Source organism: Xiphias gladius, chromosome 20 (assembly GCF_016859285.1).
Source record: "Xiphias gladius isolate SHS-SW01 ecotype Sanya breed wild chromosome 20, ASM1685928v1, whole genome shotgun sequence".
Classification (NCBI taxonomy): Eukaryota; Metazoa; Chordata; class Actinopteri; order Istiophoriformes; family Xiphiidae; genus Xiphias; species Xiphias gladius.
In genome coordinates, this window is record NC_053419.1 from 21,790,001 (window position 1) to 21,815,488 (window position 25,488).

The 25,488-nt window shown below is 44.2% G+C and overlaps 3 protein-coding genes across 6 annotated transcripts in view; 1 reads left to right on the top strand and 2 right to left on the bottom strand.

Annotated features, from left to right (window-relative positions):
- Positions 1-1,387: 1,387 nt before the first annotated feature.
- On the bottom strand, positions 1,388-4,083 carry LOC120806893 (proteinase-activated receptor 1-like). The gene is made up of 2 exons (XM_040158428.1): positions 3,810-4,083; positions 1,388-2,735 (listed from the first exon to the last, which is right to left on the bottom strand). Exons 1-2 carry the CDS (start codon positions 3,883-3,885, stop codon positions 1,483-1,485), a joined length of 1,329 nt encoding a protein of 442 aa, XP_040014362.1. The 5' UTR covers positions 3,886-4,083; the 3' UTR covers positions 1,388-1,482.
- An 8,016-nt stretch (positions 4,084-12,099) lies between these two features.
- Positions 12,100-15,504, top strand: LOC120806075 (proteinase-activated receptor 3). The gene is made up of 2 exons (XM_040156749.1): positions 12,100-12,332; positions 12,996-15,504. Exons 1-2 carry the CDS (start codon positions 12,263-12,265, stop codon positions 14,054-14,056), a joined length of 1,131 nt encoding a protein of 376 aa, XP_040012683.1. The 5' UTR covers positions 12,100-12,262; the 3' UTR covers positions 14,057-15,504.
- A 3,890-nt stretch (positions 15,505-19,394) lies between these two features.
- The window catches only part of LOC120806833 (synaptic vesicle glycoprotein 2C-like), a 55,766-nt gene continuing 49,672 nt past the window's right edge, over positions 19,395-25,488 (bottom strand). For 3 of the 4 annotated variants that reach the window (XM_040158306.1, XM_040158307.1, XM_040158308.1), the window contains 4 exons: positions 23,759-23,892; positions 21,397-21,600; positions 21,043-21,202; positions 20,484-20,667 (listed from right to left, as the gene is read on the bottom strand). In XM_040158306.1, coding sequence (XP_040014240.1) covers positions 20,484-20,667; positions 21,043-21,202; positions 21,397-21,600; positions 23,759-23,892 — 682 coding nt within the window. Of the gene's footprint in view, positions 20,668-21,042; positions 21,203-21,396; positions 21,601-23,758; positions 23,893-25,488 lie in introns of all 4 variants that reach the window. The other variant, XM_040158305.1, reaches the window with a different exon arrangement.

Sequence of the window (25,488 nt, forward strand, 5' to 3'; positions counted from 1 at the left end):
CCGATACAGTGGATGCGTCGTCCTACGCCCGTCCAAGCTGCCAGTGCGCGTCTCCGGACCATCCACGCCTCGTCTCTTCGCTGAGAACCTTAAAAAAAAAAACACCCCAAACCTTCCTTACGTGTAAAAACACGTGTGGTTTGTCTTCTTCTTCTTAAAACCCCAAATGTAGAAAAGCATCGACGAGGTGTCTCTTCACTCCGCCACAAACTGGACTTGCGAAATACAGCGTTGTTATTTTACCACAGAAAAAAAAAAGGAGATACTTCACGTTTTAAATGAGCTGCGCACGGACGAATACTGTTTGCTCCTTGTGTTTGACAAAAAGCCATTCAGTTCTAGATCATTACACACTGAATATCTCTGGGTGTTTGACTGTTAGTTGGACAAAACATCTGGAGATGGGAATTTGTTTTTGGTTGTTTTGACATTTCATAAGTCGCATGATCAATCAAGAAAGTAAATGGACCATAAAACAACATTTGTGGGAGGAAATCAGTTAGTGAACGCTTTCTCCAGTTGTTCCTTTGCTTTACACCTTTGCATGACTCTCTCCTCACACACACACACACACACACACACACACACACACAGGTGATGTGGGCCGCACATTCAATATAGCCGGTTGCTTTTTTTATTAACAGTAAAGTAGCGCTATCTGCTGGGGGAGAACATCGCCCTGGCAGCGGCGTAACGCGACACCTACATTCAGTACGGCAGCATCCGGCACCAGCAGGAGGCAGCATGACACTAACTCTGCCCCGGTGGGTCGTTCACTCATTGCATGACCGTTGGTTTCTTTACAACGCTGGCACAATGATAGTCAAAACATATTTATTGGGAGACAAAAAGTGTGTGTGTGTGTGTGTGTGTGGGGGGGGGGGGTTGTACAGGTTTGTTTGTTTTTTAATACAAAATAAAACTGATACATAGGTGCTTGAAAATAAGTTTTTCAGCAAGTCTATACAGCAAAAAAATGCCCAAAAACTGACAAAATAGCAAGTAGTTTCCTTACATTAAATGTTATACCTACAGACTTAGATTATAAAGTCTTAGACTCTAACACAGTGCAAAAATAAAAGCATTTCATAGTATCAAACCTTCAGCTGGAGTTTTCTAGAAAACGTATTCCGATCTCATCTCAACTTCCTTCCCTAAATTGTTCTTTTTTTTTTTTGTTCCCCTCCCATTCATCACTAAAAATGCACATCTGCCCTTGCACACTGGTGGTTATGGAACTGAGATTTTCAACCGTTTCTGTTGGCGGGATAGGTTCACTTATCCTCCCTTCATTCTAACCCTGAAAGAAAAGTACATACGGTGCGCTAAAGCCTACACATTAGCTTTGTGCTCTATTTGCTGTTACTTGAACTTTCGCAGTAAAAAAAAAAAGGGGGTCTGCTGTTTCATGACCTTTAAAAGTCACCACAGGTGAGAGTCAGTTAAGTCGTGCAGCCACATCTGCTCAATGTGACAGGACTATCAGACCAGTAGTTTCTTGTACTGGCTGTTGAGGTTTGTTTGGAAAGAGTCTACTTTGGTAACTGGAGCGTGTATCTCGGAGCTCAGTGCACGGCTGGATTTCAGAATTGTTGTGGTGCTCGATCGGCATGAATCGGATGATGATTGACTGAAGCTATTGCCCTTTGAAGTCTTCTGACACCTCAGCGCTCTGGACAGTTGCCTCTGGCATTGGGAGGAGCCGAAGTAGTAGACCAGGGGATCCAGGAGGCAGTTCAGGCTCCCCAAACACATGAACACCAGATAGGCCGCGTAGGAGCCATCGGGGGTCTCTTGGCTCTTCATAACACCTTCGTTAAACTGCAGGTAGTGGGCTACCAGCAGACAGTTTGTGGGCAAGAAACACAGCACGAATATCACCAGCACCGTTAAAGCCATCACCGCCGCTCTTTTTCTTCTGCGCGAACGCCCTAGGACCCCGGACGGGACCCTGCTCAGCGACAAGATCACCCGAGCGTAGGACACCACTGTGACGAGCAGAGGCAGGAAGAAGAGGGCGCAGCACAGGGTGATAAAGTAGATCTTGTAGTTCCAGATGACCTTATGGGCGGACTGGACATCATGGCACGTGGTGATGCCCAACTGGCTAAGGTGGACGGTCTGGTTGGAGAGGACGAGGGGCACGGTGCCGACGAAGGATAATATCCACATGGCTGCGCAGGCTATGACTGCGTTCTGCGGCCTCCTCCAAGACAGGGAGTCTATAGGATAGACTACAGCAAGGAGACGGTCCACACTGATGCAGGCTATGATCAGAACGGAGCAATACATGTTCCAGTAAAAGGCGGCGGTGACCACACTGCACATGAGCGGGCCGAAAATCCAGTTGTTGCCGCCAAAGTGGTAGGAGATCTTGAAGGGGAGCAGCGTGGCAAAGAGCAGATCGGCACAGGCCAGGTTCAACATATAGATCACTGCCGGCTTCTTGGGCCGGATCCTCAGACCGAAGGCCACCACCCCACAGGCGTTGATCGGCAGGCTAATGAGGCAGACCAGCGTGTAGAAGGAAGGCATGAGGATGGTGGACACGGAGCCTGTGAGAAACAGCAGCGCTTCCTCGGAGATCTCCGGCCCGCTGCTCACGTTGCTCACCCGACCGCTTGCAGAAGAATTGAATCTGGTCACGTCCTTGTCTGAATAGAGATAATCCTGGCCTATGGGTTCATCTGTGCCCAACTGGCCAAAAATGACAAAGGTCCGCGGCCGCATGGTGCCTGGAGAGAGAGAAAATAATCCAAGAGGCTCAAGTGAAACATGGTTTAATCAGGGTATTCACAGGTATTTCTGTTCATATCATGATTTCTATCGTAGAGCTGAAATGATTGGTTGATTGCGTGATCAACTGATCAACAACAAAAAATAAACAACAGGCAACTGTTTTGATTTTCATTCAATTAACTGATTACGTTTTGTTTTTTGGGTTTTTTATTTTATTTTCTGGTTCCAGATTCTCACATATGTATATTTGTATGTATATATATTTTTTAGTCTTCTATTAGAGTAAAATCAATATCTAATCTGAAAATCAGACAAATGAAGCAACTTGAACACATCATCTTGGGATATGAAAGATTACGTGGGGCAGTTTTTAACCATTTTATGACGGAAAACAGACAGAGGAATAATCGATATTGAAAATAATTTATTATCTCCAGTCCTAAATCAATCGGACAGTTGCCAGAAATATAAAAAGCCACCGAGTCTTTTGATAATCGATTTAGGGTTTGAGTCATTTTTCAAGCAAAAACTGTGAAAGAAGACAAATATTCTCCGTTTCCAGCTTCTCAAATAAGGATTTGCTTTTTTCTCTGTCATGTTGGAGACGGAATTTCTTTAGGATTTAGACATTTTCTGAGGCACTTTCTTCTCGGCGTTTCGTCGACTTAAGGATCGATCGACACAACGAAATCTATAGAAATCAGCCGGTACTGGAAAACAATCGTTTCGATGGGTCCCTCGGTCTGCGAAATGCCCCCGAACGAGGGACCTCACTAAAAAAAAAGGGCCCGGTTCCGGTCAACCGAGAGTCCGAAGATGAAGCGTAAAGCAACGAAAGACAACGAATCCCCGCAGCGAGAAGCTGGAGCCGGAGAGTGTCGGTCACTGCTTCTGCTTGGAAACTGACCGAGGCCATTTATTATCTAAACTCTTCTATCGATACGGCGAATGACCCATCGCGCACGTTATGCCGCAGCTCGTCAACGCGCGGCGCCGCACGTCCGTCGCGCGGCGCCCGTGTCAAAGTGTGTCCGATGGTGTCGCTCGCATGAAGCCACCGTGGTCCTTACCGTTTTTGGCTTCGGCCGTGGCCGCACACGCACAGGCCAGAACCACCAGCAGAGTTTTCGGAATCGCTGGAAACATTTTGCTGGCTGAAAAATTAAGCGCTAAAAAAAAAAAAACCAAACCCAGTATCAAATATCGATAATCCGCGTAGAAAGAAAAAAAACCCAACAACGACCTCTCAGTCAGCCTGGTTCCTTTCGCAGCCTCGGCGAATCTGAGAGCGCGTTTTGTTGTTTCAGTCCAAAGTCCCCCTCCGTCCGAAACCCCCCCCCCCGACCCTGCAGCCCACCGACGGCCTGCACCCGGAGACAAATTCCTGTCGTCTGATGTCACCTCTCGTGTCACCCAGCAGCAGCCGGATCCAATTAAACGGTCAATGTGTCAGCACCGAATGAACCTTAGCGAAAACCCTTTTAAAAGACAAAAGGGGGGGAAAAAAAAAAAAAAAAGTGAAGATACTTTAGAAAACCATGTGGTTTCTAGACGGTAAAATGACAATGCTACAACAGGAAGTAGTCAGCACGACTAATAGAGCTGAAAGCAAATGGGAATTATTCAATAAACGATGTCTACAATTGCAGTCAAGTAGGGGCCGAACAGTAATCTGGGACCAGTCGTTCTCAAAGTTCAGAAATAACGTGTCGTGGCTGCCATAGCAACAGCCCGGTTGCCACTGGTGAGCTCATCCAGCCTTTTCCCTCAGTTCACTGCAGCCATGCATTACTTGAGTGCAATTTCATCTTTCAGCTGCCTGTTTTGTTTTTTTCTTTTATCACAAGGGGAGCTTTTGAAAAGTTCTTCGGAATCGAAAGACAAAACAGAAATAAAGTCAGCAAAAAAGAATGGGAGGGGGGGTCAGTTTGTAAGCGCGGGGTAAGTCAGGCTTTTATTATTTCAGGTGGGTTGGACGATCCCATAGCGAAGGACGAAATGTTTTATGTTTACAGGCCACGACAGGACCTGCTGGGCCTCCCTTCGTTTTTCGGGCTGTGAGCACCGTCAGCTACCACGCGGACACAAAAGCCCAGAGATGTGCTCAGGGGCTTCGCCTGCATCGTGTCTCGCAGGTAGTAGTTACGATCTAATGTTGAAATCTAGGTTTTACTGGCAGCCAACGAAGAGAGGCCGACGCTGGAGTGACTTGGCCCCTGAGGATAGGCTGCGGCAGCTTGGACCATCTCCAGACCTAGATACACTACTGCTCCTTGGCTGCGGCAGGAGTATAACGAATTGCGAGAGTCTAGCAGTGAAGATACAAAAGCGGCGACTAATTCATCAGAACTTTACACATATGTCCTACCAGGGACATATTTCTTGTTTGGGAAAAAAAAAAAGCATGACTGCACAGCTTCCTTTATGTGAATTGTTCTTTTTTGTATTAAAACCCAGGTCGCCCAACACGTGCTGTAAAAACAGCCACGCGTCTTCATCTCATTTAATGCATTCAGTCGTCTGAACCACACCAGGGTACAACTACACACTGTTCATAAATACACTATTTTTCTGACGTAACTGCCAGTGTGGCCTCTGAATATGCGAAGGCTGGGTTAAGGTGGGGCGTGAAAGGTTTTGAACTCCGGGATGAAAACTGTCCACCGACAGATTTTCGGGAGGAGACGGAGTTCAGTGTTTTACGGATTGTGTTTATTAAACACAACATTCCTTTTCGGCCATGACACGTTATCCCGTAGACTCGTTAACTGCTTCCTCTGTTTGTAGCAGCCGAATACATAACCACGTCAAATGGACAGTGAGATGGGCCGAAGCCAGTAAAATGACCTATTTCAGAAGAGATTATACGATTATAAATCTTTGATGACGGATAACGAGTCTTCTGTAACTTGCTCATGTGAGCTCGCCGCTCAGACTCTAATGGCCTCCCTTTCCAGGAAGTCACATTATATGCATGTTCTGTTTTGCGCATGGCAAGACAGCCCCCACCGCCTGCTAGAGATAGAGATCTAACGAGCCGAAGTCATGGGAGCGCTTGCCTTGATGTTTTTCTGCTTCTGGGGGGTCTGTCGTTATAAAGCGCTGAAGTGGGGACAGAGAAGAGTACCTGAAAAACAAAAACAAAAACAAAAACAGGGGGGGGGGCAGATAAAGTGTGTTTGTTAGAGAGAAAGAGAAATGTGCTGGTTTTCTTTTTGTTTGCGAGATTTTGCTATAGTTTCTGACATTGAGGGTGGCAGATAATGGGGCCAGGATGGGGTGGGAGTAGTCTGACTCATTCTTCCTGAGCATAATATCCAACGGGAGTCAATATCTGAGCTCACAGACAGCCAGGCCAAACCCAGTTGCTCTCAAAAGACTCAATTGTCAAATGTCACAATGACCTGTTTCTTACTGTAGAAACAAACTTGATTAAGGCCTGTTTTTCTGCCCTTTCTTCCTTCTCAAAGAAAAAAGTGACCCTTAATCAGTTCCTTGCTAAGAGTTAGTTTAGAAGATGGATGCCACTGTCAGAACTGGGTGTTAAATATGCAGCCGGAGCCAGGAGATGGTTATCTTATCATGGCACGAAGACTGGAAAACAGGGGAAGCAGGCAGCGTGGCTCTGTCCAAAGGAAACAAAATCCAGCTACCAGCAGCTCTAAAACTCCCTCCTGAAGTCTGGCTATCAACACGGGGTTGCCGGACCGGCAGCGGAAACTCGAGGCCGTAGCCCTGCCGTTTGTCACGGTTAACGTTGCCGTGTGTCAGCCCCGACTCCCGTATTAAACTCTGAATGCACCAGAGCCAGCGGTGGGCCCTTGAGTCGCGTTCGCCGCCACCGGAGAGGAGTAGATCTCGTTCGTCGTTGCTCTTACCTGGCTCGCTAATGCTATTGCCAGGGCGCTAAGTACGCCTGTCAGGCGTGTGGTGCTGGGCGGGAAACAACGCTGCGAGAGCAGCGAGCGTGAACCGAAACCGCAAACCTGTGGGCCATGAAACCAAAACCATGATCAGAGAGAGAGAGGCGCTATAGAGCTTCACAGAGCTGCAGGAAACTGTGATAATTATTTGTTACTTCATCGCCACGATCAACCCCTACACATACAAGTGGTCATGTGATCCCTTGTTTATATGGAAATGCTGAAAATAACCTCTTTAAATTTCTCACGAGAGGAAGTGCAGCTGGACATGGTATGCACTGCTGACGTCATGCTGCCCTCGCAGCCTGCTGTGCTTGGGCGTGCCTAAACTAACATAAGCTCATTCCTGCTCATGAGAGGAGGCAGGATACAGACTGTGGCAGATTAGGCCCGGACTGAAGCTACAGGCACAGAGTTGAATTCCTCTTGTTTTCTGTATCCACAATAGCACTTTTTATCAGTATCTGGGCATCGTCCTCTCAGGACAGGCCTTGGGAAAAGGACCTGACAAAAACATAGAGGTAGACAATGAATATCATAACAACAACAGCGTAATATCACGGAGGATATCAGTAAAATAACATCCTCTGTCCTTTCTTTTTATTCATTCTTTAGAAGAAATGAAGGCACCAGCCATGTCGGTTTGTTCCCGAAGATATGCACGGAGAAAAGTGGACTTACCAGCCTCCCACGCACAGAATCTCCGATTTTACCCCTGGTGTGATTCAGATGTACCGTGAAACTGTGACAGCCAGCTTTGCTGAGATAAGTTGGGGTTAGACAAGGGGTGCGTTGGTATGCGTACAAGACAGAATAAAAAAAATATTACTGAAAGAGGAACTTTATGTATTTCGGTCCGTCGGACAAAGGAAGGACTCTGGTATTGAATGGCTCATAAACATAACTTTCAAAGTCAACTGTGTAAACCTTGCGGTGCATAAAGCTATTATGCTGATGATGCAGAACAACTTCTGTCACCAGGACATGAAGCAAATTGTACATAGACAGCTGTTCTTTTTTTTTTTTATTTTGGGTGAAAGTTTGCTGAAAATGCGACCCGCGGCCTCAATGGAAGAGTAGCGGTTTTGACCCTGTTTCTTCAACAGCGCGTCTCAATATTTAGCACGGGCCAAATTTCACTGCTGATGACCCTGCATTTTAAATTGGGGGTTCAGTCAGAGAGCTTGCGGTGCGTGAAGACATGGTCTTCGGAGAGGTTAGTGCAACAGTGGGGTATGTAACATGTGAGCCGGCCATGGGTTTCATTGTGCAGCCACAACCCCTCTACATCCATGACAAAAACCGCAACCCCGTGCTCTTCCACGGTGAAATAAGAAATCTGGTTCATCGAGGTGATTCAAATTTTACATAATTTTCCTTCGGAACGCAAGTGCAGATTTGGGTACGGACGGCAGGGGAGATGTCCACGCCAATGTCAACGTGTTGCTGAATTGCCCCCTACCAATATTTTTCAGCAGACAGCCTTGTCATTTTTAGATTAGCCAGGTTTGTGTGCTTTGTGGAAACACGAGGCTACTCAGACGGAAAGCGGAAGAGTGGATTCTGACAGCTTTATCTGGCACTGGGGCATTTTCTGCTGCTTGTGTCTCTGGCAAGTAGCGCCTGTAAGGTGAATGCAGACCCCTTGAGCAAAGCACTCATTTGGCACTATTTGACACATCCCTTCTCTGCTCACATGTGGAAGGCCATGCAACATGCAAGCTGCCCAAGGATACACAGTGGGCACCCACATGACATTTTGAAAAACCACATGAGATCTACGTCACTGGGAGAAGCGAGGTTGTTAGAAGGGGTGAAAGGCCGAGCTTTATATGTACTGAAGGGCTAATGTTGGCATTCACTGGGGCTCTTTGGTCAGTTTAGAGAAGTTGGGGTACAAAGTCATTGTTCTGCAAGTCATAAATAACTCTCACATCCGGGCTATGAGCTCCTGAGTTAAGACCAAAAATTACAACGTCGAGTCCATGTGCTTAACTTCGTGTTTCAAGACCCGAACGAGTGATCATCACTGGCAAATAAACTGTCTATCATAGCAGTACTCGGTGTTCCTTGGTTTGTTGTTCCTGTCAGAACATTTGTGCTCTTTGAGCCACACGTGAATGTCGGACTTACGTTCATAGGGTGGCCCGACACCTAAACACAGATGAGTTCTCATGTTGCTTCATGCCTGCTGGATGGTGTAAACTAGCAACTGTTTGCTTACACGTTCGCAAACATCTAGCAACTACAGCCGTTGTGACCAACCCTTCCGCTCTGTTCGGTCTAATTTTGAGTTCTCCGGGGCTCTTCTCCTTTCAGGAAGTGACCTGGCAAAGTGGTGGTCATCATTACTGATGGGAAATTCATTGGGCATCGGGGCTGTTGGGTTGGGACTGTTCAAAGCTGACGGTCTGTCTGACTGTGCTTGTTTGGGGTTTTTTTTGTTTTTGTTTACTTAATGTTTTTCCCGCATTTGCGATTTCCCTTCTTTTGTCTAAACCTTGAACCGGGTCATGACACTGTGAAATGAATGTGGTGGAGTAAAAAGCACAATACATCCCTCTAGAATGTAGTGGAGCAGAGGTAAAAAAAAAAAATGGCATTAAATCGAAATACTCAACATACCATTAAAATTGTACTCAAGCAAAGTGGCTGTGTAAATTGACTTTCTGCTGTTGTAGACAGGATCATGTTGGAAAGAGAACACAGCATCACTCTATTTTTGCAGAGTCACCGTGAAGTCATGCCATTTATTCTGCTTTAAGCTTGTGCTGTAGATGATTCATTTCCTATTACGGCGTTAATCATGAATATGTATTGAACTACTTTATGCCAGAACTGCTGAAGTCTAAGGAAAAACCAAGGGAGTGCTGACTTCAATGAAATCTTTTGTCGGAGAGGGACGAAAGTTTCGGTTCCTTAGCCTGAATTATTTTCATACCTCACACACACCCTAGTTGAAATTCCATGTCGATCTTAACGGAAGAAAATGTTGGAACTGCTTCTTTTATTATCTTTTAAAAATATATCCTTTCGTCCTTGAACAACTAATTTCAGGAATTATCCGCTTGTACTGTAGCTGCTAAATGTTCCGCATTCTTCACCAGCCTTGCCTGTCTGCTTTTCAGTTTAGTTTAAACACCCCCTAAAAAAAAGCTGCTCTAGCGTCTGAAAACGATGAAGTTGATGAGAATGAAAGCAGGGTGGAAAAGGCAAAACCAAAACAACTGGCTGAACAATGATAAAATGCTTAATAGAGCTGAGGGGTAACTGCAGATATACAGAGGGTCACAACTCTTTTTGGGTTCGTCAATATGACCCTTCTCACTATACAGTCATTTGATCTATTGTTAATGTAAAATTATTGATCGCTGCAGCTTTAATCTCCTTTGAGGAATGAATATAGCTACTATCTTTTTCCTCCAGAGAAGTTTATAAAAAACAAAAGTAAACAATTACACTTTCAGGAAAGCAGCAAAAATTGTCTACATTAAAATCTGACCCAGAGTCCCCATATGGTTTAATGGTGTTTATATAGCGGCATGAAAAAAGAACAGTACCGGGAACCATACAAATTTCCCCTTATCTGAGCCATCTGGGACTACCAGCGATACCCCTTGAGGGAGTGTAGATGTGCTTTCATGGTTTCTGCCCCATGCCTGCCCAAATACTGTAGGGGCTGGTAGCGTATTCCTGGGAGCGCTGAACAACAGACCTATCAGAGGAAAAGTGACGACTGCCCTAAGTGGCTTCTACATTCATAAAAACATGAAAGACAACAATGGAATGAAATGATCCAGTGATAAAGACAGATATCGCCCTCTTCTGGGGAAAGTGGGTTTTCCTTGTTACCTTCCTTGTTTCAACATACTTTTCACAAACAAGAAAAGACTAGTATTTATATTTTTTAACGTGTTTTTACCTAACCTGAAAAGGTTATGTGTTTATGTGATTTAATGAATCACCGCAGAGACACAGTCACTTCTAAAGGGCCAGAGCCTGAAGGTCTTTGTGTAAATCCAACGTCTTTTTTAGATTCGTTTTTAATGTACACGAGAGGGAGAAGGCAAAACACGCCGTTATTAGAGTCTTCTGTAGTTATCTCAGTGTTTTTAGTTGCTTCAAAGGAGTCCCTCCTTAAAGGCTTGAGTAGTAGTGCTTTCACGCTGAAATTCTTCTCAACAGAAAGAAGAATTTCTGGTATATGAAGCTGATGTATGACAACTATAATGCAGGAAGCAGATGTTTGCTGCAGATTTGTTGCCATTCTTGGAAAGAGTCGAACAAAACGGAACCAGATACGTGGTTCCTCTTCTCCAGAAGTCCTGACAAAAATGTGTGATTTCTGGGAATTTCAGTTCATGGACGATGCTCCCATGTCTGGTTCCCATCTATGTTCATTAATCAATTTATTAAATACTTTAAAAAAAAAATGCTTTGGCAGAAGTATACTGGTAACAATATGTTTGGGTTGAACATGTGGCCGTTGCAAAATCACCCCTTGACTACATTTGTATCTTGCAATAAACATAAGCTCTCGACTTTTTTCTTCTAGTCGAAAATTAAATGACATAGCACTTCAAGCTGAATGTGTCCGGAAGACTAGGACAAAATTCAAGCAGATAAATTTTCCTTTAAATTTAAAAGCTAGAAAAAAAGCAGAACACATGATATCATGAAAGTCGTGTGCCGCTAAGGTCACAGATATTTTTAGAACTATCACCGCGTATAAGACTCATTGTAATTGAGTCACACCAGTTGATATGCCGTTAAGCTTTTATCTCACTACGCTACATGTATTATTTTGCTGATACTTTCTGTCAGCTGAAGCGTCAGTACGCAACTTTCTAAAGGGTTTTATAAACCAAAATATGGTTTTTATAAAAATATCTCCATGTAGAAAAAGAAGTGAAGACAAAACAAAACCGCTCATGTTTGGACAAGTTTATCATCTTCAGGCAAATATTTCCTTGCTCGCACAGTGGCCTCCTTCCGTGTATTACCTCCCTCCGCGTCCCTCCAGGGATCATAATGCCGGGAAAAAGTACAGTTCTGCCATGTTTTGGAGGCTGAAATTCATCTTGAGGGGGGTTGAACATTTCAGTTAAAAACCAAAGAGCTGCAATGAAGTGTCTGTAGGAGTGGATACAGAACAGATACTGTAAAACACTGCACATTTTTATTTTTGACTTTGAGCCTGCTTAAGGAGGGAATTTCAGAGGAAAAGTAGACAAAAAGAATAGACTCGATAGGTTACAGCAGATACACATAAACAAAAGAGCGTAGTTCAGTACTTTCAGCTTTCAATCTCATACAACAGAGGATGGTGCAATAGTGTGACAAAGATTATGTTTGAGGGCATTAACTCCCAAGTTCACCATGTGCATGTTCACACAGAAACCAGCAGTCACCCACGGTTTCGTTGAACTTGTGACATGTTTTCCTCCATACTCGTTGGGGTGGGGGAGGTGTTTCCGACTGGATTACACCCACAGAGCAGCAGACAGAGGGGACACGGAACTGCACTGAACTGTAAAGCTGACAATACAATACCGGAGAGAAGCAAGATTTGCCTGAGTGCTGTTCAACGATAAGAGAAGATGGGGAGAGTTCTTCTTCTTCTTTTTCTCCTTTTTGTTCCGTGTGTAAGTGGTACACTTCAAGAAAATGGTAAGAAATACTTATTAAAGTTTACTTTAAGAATAGCCTTCTTAAGTGACTAGATTTCTTCTACAATTTTTTTATATCATATATGAATATATATATGAAATAAAAATATCATAAAAAGAAATCTAAGGTCTATCATAGATTTTTTTGTGAAAGAAGTGAATCTCTGGTTGCGTTGTGTGAGCTGACGGGGAATCAGATAACTTAAAAGCAAGCCACAATTTGCAGAGTGGTTACTCACCGCTTCACTATAGCACCAAATAACACATCATTACGTTTCATGTGTCATGTATTCTGTCATTATCAGCTGAAACAATTGGTCAATTAATCGATCAGTGAATCAGCAGGGGAAAAAAACTTTGATAACCGATCAATCTTTAAATTGATCAGACAAAACGAGGTGATTTGAATGCATCACCTTGTCCTGTAGGAAATTGCCATGGTCATTGTTTGGTCACATTTTACTACATTTTACTAAAGGATTAATTGATAAATCTAGAAAATAAAGAACAGATGAATCTATGATCTAAATAATCATTAGTCGCGACCCTAATCAGGAGGATGTCTGTCTTTTCAGTATATTGTTCAGTGATGATGGCACAGTTGTTTTGATAAAAAGGTACAAAGAATAAAGTTAACGTTTTTATTTTCTTTTTTTTGTTGCAGTAAAGAGGAGAACAAAAGAGCAAGACACCAGGTCTGAGGTTAACGTTCCTCTGCCCAGAACATTTATAGGGATCGTCAAAATCATCAAGTTGCAAAATGAGACTCAAGTTTCCGCTACATCTCATTCCCCTCCAGCGCTGCAGTCACTAAGCAACAGCACAGCGGGGTACCTCGGCGGCCCTCTCAGCACCCGGGTTATCCCCATTATTTATATATTGGTGGTTATTGTCGGGATCCCGGCGAACGTTGCCATCTTGTGCGCGCTGGCCTCCAAAATTAGGAAGGTGTCCTCTGCCATCCTGTACTGCAGCCTGGCTGTCTCCGACCTCTTCCTCCTCCTCTCCCTCCTCTTCAAGGCTCACTACCATCTCCAAGGAAACCACTGGGCTCTCGGGGAGGCCGCCTGTCGAGTGGTCACGGCCTGTTTCTATGGCAACCTCTACTGCTCGGCCCAGACACTGGCCTGCATCAGCATCAAGCGCTACCTGGCTGTAGTGCACCCGTTCATGTACAAAACGCTCCCCAAGAGGATGTGCACTAGCTGGGTCACGCTGGCCGTCTGGGTGGTCTTTGGAGCCGCCGTTGTCCCCGAGCTCCTCATCCGGCAGAGCTATCGGCTCCCTGAGCTGGGCCGCATTGCCTGCCATGACGTGCTGCCTCTGGACAGTGACTCCCATATCTTCCTGCTCTACTACAACCTGATCCTGACCGTCTTTGGCCTCCTGGCGCCGCTGGTGGTGGCTGTTGTGTGCTACGCCCGAATCGTCTACAAGCTCAACCAATCGCACCAAGACTGGGCGATGTACATCAAGGTCATCTCACTTGTGTTCGCCATCTTCCTGGTGTGTTTCGTGCCCGCCGGAGTCCTGCACTTCCTCCATTATGTGCAACTGTTTGTGGATGGGACAGAGAGCTTGTACGTGTACTTCAACGTGGCGGTGTGTCTGTGCTGCCTCCATGCCTGTCTGGACCCCTTCCTCTTTCTCTTAATGTCCAAGTCCGCACGCTCCGGGCGATACCTCAGGACCTTTAAAGGCAAGACCGTGAGTATATCTGTCTAAGAGAGACCTACTGTACATGTTACCAAAAACTGCATTTATGTCGTAGTAAACCGGGGACTGACTCTTGTTACATCAGTGTTCCTGCAGACAGAATTCTTATTGTTTTTAATTTAGCAATATAGTTTTTTCTGTGTGAGTATGTGTGTGACAGAGACAGAAGAGGGGATTGAGCAGACAGTTGGTTAATAGTTAATATACTATACATGAAAGACATAATATATTCATTTTTAAATAATGCATGATAGTTAATTTTTTTGTTTTTTTGTTTATGGTTTTACAACAAAAGTTTGTTCTTTTTTTCATTCTTGAGAAATCAGAGCAAAAATAACACAAAGTTCTCTTGTAGGGGGTTTTTATGCTTGAAATCTATAGCTGATGATGAATAATGTCAAACAGGCTGAGAAAATGATTCTCCCGAGTCTCAGTTTATTCCTGTAATCATATATGAAGTTATTATTTCTGTTCATTAAAATGTAAACTTGACCATCTCTAAGATATTCCGTATCTTTGTATTATTTACTTGGATGTTTTGCATTGTCTTCGATATGGCTGAAGCCAAACCCATTTGTATCCGTGTTCCTACGTGTACAGTTTCTTTGATATAGAGTCGTTTAGTTGCAGTATAGTCTAAGCATCAACCTCCCTGCAACTACACCTCCAGCACGTTTCCTGCTCGACATGTGACAGGATTTAAAGGTGACGCACCGCCCCCGAACCCCAGACTTACCACACGCCGAGCAGCTACATTCGGAGCGTGCAACACAGGAAGTGGGAAGGGCCTCCCTACGCTCTCAAAACCCCCTCAGTTCTTGTTGGAAACCTTCCTTTGAGATTTCGGCCCATGTTGACATGATTCCGTCCCATCATTCCTGTACATCTGCCAGCTGCACATCCATGCCGCCGACATTCATGGTCCCCAGATGTTGAATCCCACGGATTTGGCGATGCCCCGACCTTTTCTCTAGCACCGCCATGAGGTTCACGTTTGCAGTGCTGGATGAAATGTCTCTACAACGGCTGGACGGAGTTTTTTGCAGGATTCATTGTAAGAACTCTGGCGATCCCCTGACTTTTCACCAAGTCAAAACTTGAGGTTGACGGCAGCATTCAGCACAGCCTCACAGATCTGAGTGCGTGTCTGTGGACTCGTAGCCAACTGAGTAAAGATTAGACCAGTTCCGTTGTTCTGAGTTGCTTTAACCGTCTATCCGCTCATGGTTTGGAGGACTTTCACGGCTGTGTGCGACTTGAATACTTACCGCTTAATTTTCATGAGAGAGAGGAGAAGAAGCTTTGGTGCCAGACACTCTCTGTGTCTGTCTGTCTCTCACATTTTGGATTTCCTCCTGTTGGTTAAATGTCTGGGTGTATTTAACGCGTCGCTCTCCAGACGCTGATGTCACGCAGTAATGGACGTCTTCGCTTGAACTCTAAAGCTGCGGTGTTAACAACTTCTACGCAGACACAGGCTACCTGTTGACTGCGGGATTTGCGGGTGAACCTGTGAAAAACTGCCGCTATTGTGGTTGCCTGCAAGGATTTCTTCATTCTTGTTTTGTAATTATCTGGAGTACCGTAGACCATGTGGGAATGTTTTTTGTGGGCCAAGAAAATAGATAAAAGAGTGGAAGTCATGTATTTGACACGTACACTGATATTTTTTGATGCATTTGATGCAAACATTTAGACGTGATGTTTTTAGTCTGATGTGATGTTTTTAGACGTGATGTTTTTAGTCTTCGGCCTTTTCAGTATTCAGTAGTAATCTATATATAGAGTATGAGCTGTTGTTTTCCTGTGTATATTTTGGATGCCTGTGAAAATGCACGAGCAATGTGTGCGACTCTCGCATCCACGGCAGGTTTCTTTCTGACACAAACAGAAATCTGTAGTTTGCTGCGTTACAGCACAATGAAGCGATAACGCAAATCTCAATATCTTTATTTTGTTGCTAAAATTACATATTGTCCTACTTTATACCAGATTTCTTTAGATGATGTTTGACCTGGCTTTACTGCTACAAAGAGCACTTAGTTTCAGGCTTAAAGAGAGACTATGTGACTTTGGAAGGAAGAAATAACACAATTTTCCTCTTACAAATTAGCAGTCGAATTCATAAGCAATAAAACACACCCTTGCTTAGTTTAATAGACTCAGGGGTTTTATCGCCACAGCCTTACTTGGTTTAATATGACCGGTAGCATATATAGGCTGAGTTTACTACTGCTGGCAAACATATTACTGCAGCTGACATTACTGATTCAGCTTGCTGACATTGTGACTCTTGACTACTTGTGCTACTGTTACACTGTGTTTTCACATTTACAACTACCCTGTAAATACCACATGTGGCCACGGGAGTCCAGTAACAGCAACAGTCATGTAGTCTAGTTTTAAGTCAACTGGCCCCCTCACGAGGAAAAGCTAGTCCCAGTCTGGTCTCCTAGTGGTTTAAAATGGTCCAGAGTCACAACTGATGACAAATAAATTGAACTAAAATGAATCCCAGTGACCTTTTCCCCCAGAACAGCCTCAAAACAAACGTAAACAATCAATGGGAAACTTTCATGAGGTTATTCAGTGGTTAGTCCTAAAATAAATCTCCATAACAAGCTTTTTTATAATAACTCATAAAACCTGGCCCACAGACGAGCTGGTCATGGTAAATATTGTATAAGTGGTGCCATCTGCTGGTGTGAGAGGATGCAGCCACATTTGGACACTGAACATACAAACAAAGCCCCACAGCTGTTCAAATGAAACTCTTTATTCAATATGTAGACACCAGAGGAATCCACCTTTACACTTCAATCCCTTTTCTTATCAAAATAATTCATATCAAGGACAGGTGATTATTTTTACACACGCCTCCGAGTATCGTCTGACAGCAGAGGTTTTCAAATGTTGGCATTTCCATTCCTGCTTTAGTGACTTTACGCCAATGACAGTTCTGACTGGAAACCTTCGATAAAAGCAGATTTGATCACCCCTGCTGCATAACATCTCTTAGAACAGACAGTCGCCTCACCACTGGCATGCCCTTTCACAACTCGGTATAACAAACACCTGTCCACAACGAACCTGACAACACGTGAGAATGATACATTCACCTTTGACCCGGGAATCACACGTCTGCCTCCTCCCGCAGAGGAGCAGCGAAGACACCAAGACGGGAAAAAAAAAAAAAAAGCACACACAACAGAGGGACTTCGGTCACAAACATGCAGGATTTCTTATCGGAAACAGTGATGTATAGTGAGTTAGTTCAGCACAGGTGGTGGTGTTTGGAAGAGGGGGCGGTGCAGAGGAGCAGGCGCATGAAGCATCATACACACTCATCAGGAAACCGGATTCATACCTTGAAAGAGTTGCATGTCAGTCAGGAGAAAATCTAATATATATTAAAAAAAACCAGTATAAATAGCTGAATGTAGGAGGTCACGTACTGCATTAAATTGATTTCCAGACTAAGAAATATGATATAAGCAACAGAACACCACATATGTTGGCACTACTTTCATCGTAAAATTGATTGGGAACGAACTGAATGAAACAGTAGTGTACTTTTGTATCAGCTGACTCTTTGGTACTGATTGAACAAACCCAGAAGAGAACATATTACAGGGTTTTATTTTACAAATTACCTAACGCATTTTAACGTGGTTGCACTGACATGCTAGCAGCAAGAGTACCATTCACAGGAGGGTTAAAGGGTGTGTTCACCCAAATCACAAAAAAAACAACAACACACATTTTCTTAGTTAGCGTAGTGGTATCCAGCCATGCAGATAGTTTTAGCTTTATTTGCCCACAGGAAATAATGAACTCTTGACAGTGTCCTGTGGATTATCCAGAGTAACAAGCACATTTTTTTCGAGAAAGACACGCTGCTGGTGAATTTTTAGCCTTACATGGCTCTGGGGACGGTGGAGTCGGGCAGCCCGCCGCTTCGGGCCAGGCTGAAACATCTCAACAACAACTGGATGGGTTGCCATGAAATTCTGTAAAAGACATTCTCGGAGGCTGAGCTGTAATCATTTCGGTAATCCTTTAAGTTCAGCTAGAACAACACCGTCATCAGGTCCAAATCTGAATTTGTCCACTACATTGGTTTATGACGAGAAGAAACCTGCAGAACTAATCACATTCCCATCAGCCTCAGCCCTACTTTGTGATTACTGCTAATTAGCAAATGTTAGCGTGGTAACACAAAAGAGTGTGACGGTGACCATGGTAAACATTATACCGGCTAAACATCGGCGTGTTAGCATTGCCACTGTGTGGTTTTCTTTACTGGAGCGCTCTGCATTGCCCCCCCCCCCCCGGCTACACCGACGGACAGGCTGCATTCAATTGAAAGACAGGGCAGTGTTTTTCACCGCAGGGCTGAGGTTTGTCTCAACGAGGCCCTAATCATGCTCACATGTAATTTTTCAAAGTTAGGAGCAGTACAGACTCATTTTTATTCACCTCCATTGCATTGATGGCATGACTAGTAAATATGTCTTTTTGAAATTTGGGTGAACTGACCCTTTATGTATTTTTTTTTTTTTTAATTAAAATTTAGAAAAGAACCGGAAAAAAAAACAACTTGGCTTTCTATATATGAGATGCTCACTGTATGTTATAAGGGCTTGTCTGGACACACACACACAAACAAACACACACACACACACGCACACACACATACGCACTGCGGTATCGAGGGATGAGGGAGCCAGAAAGCAGGACAGAGCAGCACAGCTTCCAGCGAGGTTTGGAAGGAGAGACGGGCTCAATGGAGAGAGAGGCACAACATTTGAGAAAGGCCTTTGAGTTTTGGAGGGAGCAGCAGCAAGGCAGGAGGAGATAAACAGAGCAAGAGGACAAGACAGGTCGAGAGACACCACGAGGAAACCATGACGGCGGGACAGACAGAGGGAAAGAAAAACCACGAAGAGAAGAGACGATTTTCATAACAGCAGAGGTTTCCTAGGGTATAAATTCTTCTTGACAGGTCAGATTACGACGGAGAGCAAAGCCCTTCATGGTGAGCTTGGCGCCACGAGACGAACACAACACAGACACGAGAGAGGGAGAGAGGAAGCATTCAGACAAAAGGTTTCCAATCTCAAAAGTCTCTTACTGTAAAAGGCAGAAAATGTAAACTTCTTGTCACGTTAGAAATGTAGCTGCTGAAGTTGCCAGTTTCGACTAATCTACTGTATTGATATTGGTTTCTTTTTTTTTCTATGGACTTCTATGGCAAAAGGTTTGAACATCATCAACCGTGGAATACTGATCCCAGGTTCAGAAACTGCTGAAGAAAAAAAAAAAAAATAACCTACCCAAAATACCGAAGAAATGAACACACAAATGCTCAGCTGCTCCAAAACTGTTTGTACTTTAAGGTACAGTTCAACGTTTTGTTTTCAGCCTTACACAGTTATTCACAAATATGAAGCTAGAGCCAGCAGCTCGTCAGCGGAGCATAGCGTAAAGACTGGGGAGCAGAGGGAAACAGGCAGCCTGGCTCTGTCCAAAGGAAAACAAAATCCACCTACCAGAACCTCTGAAGCTCACTGAGTAACACGTTACAGCGTGTTTGTTTAATTCGCACGAAAAACCCACGTGTAAAAACAGCACGTCGTGATTTTAATCTGCCACGTAATCCCACAACTTGTCTTTTTGACACTTCTATTCTCTTAAGGATTAAACAAACAGGATACTATGTGTTCATTAGTGAGCTTCAGAGGTTCTGGTGAGAAGACTCTGTTACCGTACCTTCGGACAGAGCCGGGCCAGCTGTCATCTTCCGGTCCTTCTGCTAAGCCAACCGACCCGCTGGCGGTAGCTTCCAGTAAGCATGGTTCCCAAAATGTCAAACTGCTCCTTTAATCTGAGCATAACTTGAGCGGGATTTGGGAGGGGGACTGTTGTTGGAAGTCCAAGTCTTCTGCAGCTTTGACGCATTCACTTGGGGGCTGCATGTGTGAAACAGCCCCACGGAAGATAATGAGCTGCTGATACACAGAGTTTTCTAACCACAAACAATTCTAGCCGGTTTCCTAAGAGGAACCTTTTCGTTTTGCATCCCTGCAAGAATGCTCAGGGCTTTGGTAACCAGCCACTGACACCACACAGATTTCTAACCTTTTCACTGTTTTCTTCCAACTCTTTATATCTACAGCCCTCCGTTAAGTTGAACTGCATCTCATTATCCTGATTTACCAGGTAGTTTATTCGGAAATAACAAGTTTAAGTTTAAGTTTGTGTTTAATACGTTTGTGGACATAGTGACATTATTTGTCAAACGATAAACGCAAGAATTATGACAGCAATGCTTGTTTTTAGTGATATTTAACTAAATCATACTGCAGTCCATAAATGAGTTATTCGGTAAACTGAGCAAATATCTGGTGTACAACATACTGTTCCGCGTTGAGGTTTACATGAGGACGTTGGCACGTGTGTCTGGCAGTCGGAGCCCCACCAGGCCGCCGCCAACCAACACGGACGATGCCAGCAGGATGGGGATAGCCTTGGTGATGCCAACCAGGGAGCCAAAAATCAGGTTGCCCAGCACCGCTGCCAGCTTACACATGGCATTACAGAAGCCAAATCCCGTGCCCCTGAAAACAAGGAGGGGGATATGGAGGAGAGCGTCAAGTACGCGTGTCCGTGTGACTCGAGGTAGCTACTACACTGCATGTGTTTCCCTGAATTTATGGTCAATTTCACATGGGAGCATGTATTTTTATTTCAATGCTCTTCTTGCCCTGCCAACGAGTGAGCTTTGGTAAAATACTTTTAATGGCCAACACAGATTCAAAGCTCATGAATATAACACTGTTCTATTACTGAAAAAAGATGGTGGCTCTTCTTTTTCTCCTTCTGTGTCACAGATGTTCTCATCTCCTATACGTTACTATTCCTGATGAGGTAGGTGTACAGGTAAAACGCCATTAAAGGTAATGGTCTAAGTGAGTTCTGTGTGCAGCTCTCACCTCCTGTCTGTTGGGTACAGCTCAGCTGTGACCACATCCAGGGAGTTCCAGGCGGAGATACTGAGGCCGTTGTAGAGACAGAGCATGAAGATCATCATCGACTCACTGGTGCCAAACCAGAGGAAGAAGCAGCTGATGCCTGACAGCACCATGGAGCCTCCTGCGGGGACACAACGCATCCTTTACATCTCAGACACAAAATAGCCCCGTTTACGTCACTAGAGGTCACTGCAGGTGCAAAGGCCAGCATCGTGAGCCATCGAGACATTTGGCGAGAGAAACTGCTTGCTGTTCGCAGCCCAAACGAAAAGTCAGAGCAGGTCCGCAGGGACCGCAGAGAATGTTATGTCATACCTAGCATGCTAAGTCGACCTATTTTGTCCATGAGGAGAGCAGAGACGATGTTTCCAGGCAGCACAGCCAGCGTTCCCAGGAAGTTGACGAAGTAGACCCAGTAGGCACTGTAATCATCTTCAAATGTCATCTGACAACCTGTCTTGTTGTGGAGGAAGGTGCAGTTGATCACCCTTGAGTTTGTTAGTTTGGTGTCATCGATATCTGTAAATGTGAGAGATGAGAGTGCGGTTTTCACACTGCGTTGAAATAATGAATAAAGACAGGCTTTTATCTGCCTGGCACCTCCTGAAGTAGGATTTAAAATAGAAAATATTCTGTCTCTCGGCAGAAGCCACACATTCTCTGTCCTCTGGCTGCTGATGATTTTAGTGTATATTAGAATCTGGATGCGTTCATTTGTTGTTTGATGGTTTTAAACTGAACTCATTTGTTTTCACTGAGGGTTTTAGACTCGGTTTACGTCTTAGGTCTTTGAGGTGCAAAGCCGGATCAATCAGGCACAGAGGGCAGCTGCCCCTGGGTCCCCGGGGTTTTGGTACTTTTATTAATTTAGCATTGAGCTACAATCACAACTGAAGCAGCCCCTTCATAATTATCTCATGTTGTTGCCATGGCTCTGTTATTTATCTTACATATACTGTAGTTTATATTGTGCTCACGTGGTGCATATTCAAAATTAAGTTGTATTTAATAAAATTTCCACAAACTAATTGACACAGAGGAAAACCTGCAGACTGATAGTAAAATTCGATTCTAGAAATACTGGTTGGTGTCAGGACGTTTGGTGAAGCCGTCATAACCTGTATTAATCCAGCCACTTCGAGGAGCCACCTGAGGCTGCGTTGAGGATGTGAGCTTTTGTATGATTTTTATGGACGGTTTTATTATCTTGGCAATCAGTGCGCAGAACACATGCATCTCTCTCCTGTCCGGGCGCCGAGTCCAAAACTTGCACAGTGATTTCTGCTTCTCAAAGCCTCGCAAGGCTTTAGTATGTTTTTTTTTTTTAATTGCATTTAGAAAAATTACAACATTTTGTTCCCAATCAAGTTTGATGAAAAGCCAATTTGGCCTAAAAACACAGAACTTTTCCTACATGTAATTACGTTAAAAAAAAAAGAAAAAAATGATAAAAGGAGTCTGTGGCAATGAGAATTTTGATTTGTTGAAGTGTCAGACTACTCCTTTAATCTCAGTGAGGCTTTCTTGTTTGGTTACATTGAGTCTCGCGCTGGTATATTTGCATTTTTTAATTTGAGTCATAAACATAACCCCTCTCTACCGCATGTATAGGATAGTCACGTATATACGGTGTACCGTACTGATATTCTGTACAGTTTAAATGTCTGTGGGCCCTCCCCCTGAACAGAAATGGTGGATTAATAAACTCCGGCAGCTGCAGCGGTGAGAAAACGTTCCCAGCTCTCGCCTCTACTCTCACGACACTCACTCCATCTCTCCTCCTTTCTATTTATCCTCGGCTCTCTAGAGACACATTGCTGGGGGCAAAGAGACTTCATTTCCCAGGGGGCATTACCGGCAACCTGACGTGCCCTCACTGTTTCCATGCTCAGCGCTTTCCCGAGTGCTGGAGGGAACTGTTTTCCCACCCGGTGCTCCCACAGGGTCTGATTCAGCTCCGGCTCTCTCACAACATTCAAAATGCCTCCCCTGTCTTGCCTTTTCTTCCTGCTGGTGTCGTTGTCCGGCCCAAAAGGATCGGATCGCACTGTATCATTGTCATATCATACATCGTATTGCATTATATCATAGCCAGGATTTAGTAGAGGTACGACCTGATGTTCCAGTTGCTGCTGCTGCAGATGCCTTGGCTCCAACGTCTTTATCGAAACAAAACACGCTGTGATGAATTATTCAGCCAGTGAACAGGGAAAGCTCCCTTTAAGAAAATAAAATTCCTTACTGTCTTGTATTTTTTGCAAGCATCTAAAACATCACATACAAAAAAAAGGTACCACTGCAGGAGTCTTTGTGCGGTTAGAAATGGCCATTTTCAGTGCTCTGCAGCCCAAACTGCCTCGGTTTCTTTGTTAACTATAGTCACCCGAGTTCAGAAAAGCAATCTGTGCAGGGGCAGGGAGGTTAAGCAGTAATTTTGTGGCATAAAGCAAAGTCATAAATGCTCAAACCCATTCTTTTTTCTCTAAGCCAGAACCTTTTACATTAGACCCAAAATGAACTGTCTGAAAGAGACAAAGAGGCTGATTGAGACTTATGTGTAAGGCACCTACAGGATAATAGGATTTTCTGGGGCGGAGGGAAATACCTCAGTACAGGGAGCTGTGCGCAGGAGAGGAAATGCTCCGGTTGCGAGCGAATTTTGCAGGCGTGTACTCACCCGTGTTGTAAAAGAAAGAGTCTGCGAAGGTGCAGTTTTTGAAGAAGGACCCCACCGAGGAGACGTCTTCAAAATAGCAGTTGAGGAAAGACGAGTCAATGAACGTGACCGCCTTGAACTTCATACTGATAAACCTGGGAAGAGACGGAAGCGGACGGGGGAGGAAATGACTGTAAGAAAGATCCAAAGTATCAACCGGTGGAATAGGATTAACACGGATTGGTAAAATATTTCTGACAGCAATGGTGTTGGTACCGTAACTATTTTCCTTTGAAAATTGAATGTATAACGAAGGCAGGGTAGCTTCAGTGCATGCACAGCCGCAACTATCAAAATAAAAATAGATCTCCTCTTCTCAAGACAGACTCGACCACACTCTGCTGAATTGTGGCGGTAAAGTTTTGACTTTGACCTACAAGAACTGATTTTTTTTTTTTTTTTGGGGGCCACTTGGAGGCAGCAGAAACAAGCTGCGAACGCGACATATCACCCCCCTTCTGAGTTGACGTAGTGAACTTGTTAGCAATCCGTTGCCGGTAGTTACGGAGCAGCATCATCATTCATTTGGAGCGGCGTTTGTGTGTCCACCTGGTGAACGTTAGTCCACCATACTCCCTGTCCTTCAGCTCAGCCTTCGGTCTCTGCCAACCCCTGACGGAAATGTCAGGTTCTTTAGCTCTGCCCGTCTGCCATCCGTTGCGGAGCAGGTAGTGTACAGTGGGCTTTTGGAGCTTTTAAGCTGAAAGCAGCTGCCCGCTGTGGCCGCAGACCATGAACCGGTAAAATAAGAGCGTGGGCCCGAACAGCTCAACAATGAGCTGACACTTACTAAAAGCTCTGTGAGCCCCGGGGGGAGCTGCTGATCCAAGTTCTCTGTAGGTTCATCATTGTCACATTCTCACATTTTTCAATTGATGCATTACTGTTGATTATAACTACTTTAATGTTGAGGTTACTTTTTATTGACCTGGACTTGTAAGAGTAGTCCCTACCTGGAATATTTGAAGTATTCCTCTGATTTGCAGAAACATTGTCCTCTCTGGACAAAATCGCCTGATAACCGACTACAGGCACTGTAAGGATAGTGGTGCACAGTAACTAAGTACATTTACATTTGTACTTAAGTACTGTACTTAAGAACAAATTAGAGTGTTTCCAAGGTAGGCTACTTCATATTTTCAGAGGGAAATATTGTTCTTGTGACTTCACTAAATTTACCCGACAACTGTAGTTACTAGTTACATGAAGATAAAGATTTTACAACGAAAACAAATGATCTTCTTACGAAATACGATGCGTCGTTATAGATTCAGCTATCGCTTGGTCTATAAAACGATCAGCGAGTGAATTGATTAGTTGCAAGTCGACCAGCTGTGACTTTAAAGTGCTCTTGTCATGTTGATAATTATAGTAGAATAATATAATATACGTAGAAATCTAACAGTTTGAAAGGGGCCATTCTGCACAATAAGTGCTTTTACCTTTCATACTTAAGTCTGTTGCTGCTAATACCTCTGTACTTTTACTTAAGTAAAATTTTAAATGCAGGTCTTTTACTTGCAGCAGGGTAGTTTTACCGAGGGGCATTGCTACTTTTTCTTAAGCAAAAAGTAACGAGTACTTCTTCCACGAGCGCTTGGGGAAAGACCAGCATTATCCTTCCTGTAGCATGACTAATATGACCGGGCTTGCCAGTCTGTTACTGATCTACATATCTGTCATGATATTGG

Bases quoted from the DNA above. Each gene is read 5' to 3' on its own strand.
- LOC120806075 (XM_040156749.1), top strand. From the start codon at position 12,263: ATGGGGAGAGTTCTTCTTCTTCTTTTTCTCCTTTTTGTTCCGTGTGTA. The intron at 12,333-12,995 runs GTAAGAAATACT...TTTTTGTTGCAG, and splicing joins TGGTACACTTCAAGAAAATG to TAAAGAGGAGAACAAAAGAG.
- LOC120806893 (XM_040158428.1), bottom strand. From the start codon at position 3,885: ATGTTTCCAGCGATTCCGAAAACTCTGCTGGTGGTTCTGGCCTGTGCG. The intron at 2,736-3,809 runs GTAAGGACCACG...CTCTCTCTCCAG, and splicing joins CACGGCCGAAGCCAAAAACG to GCACCATGCGGCCGCGGACC.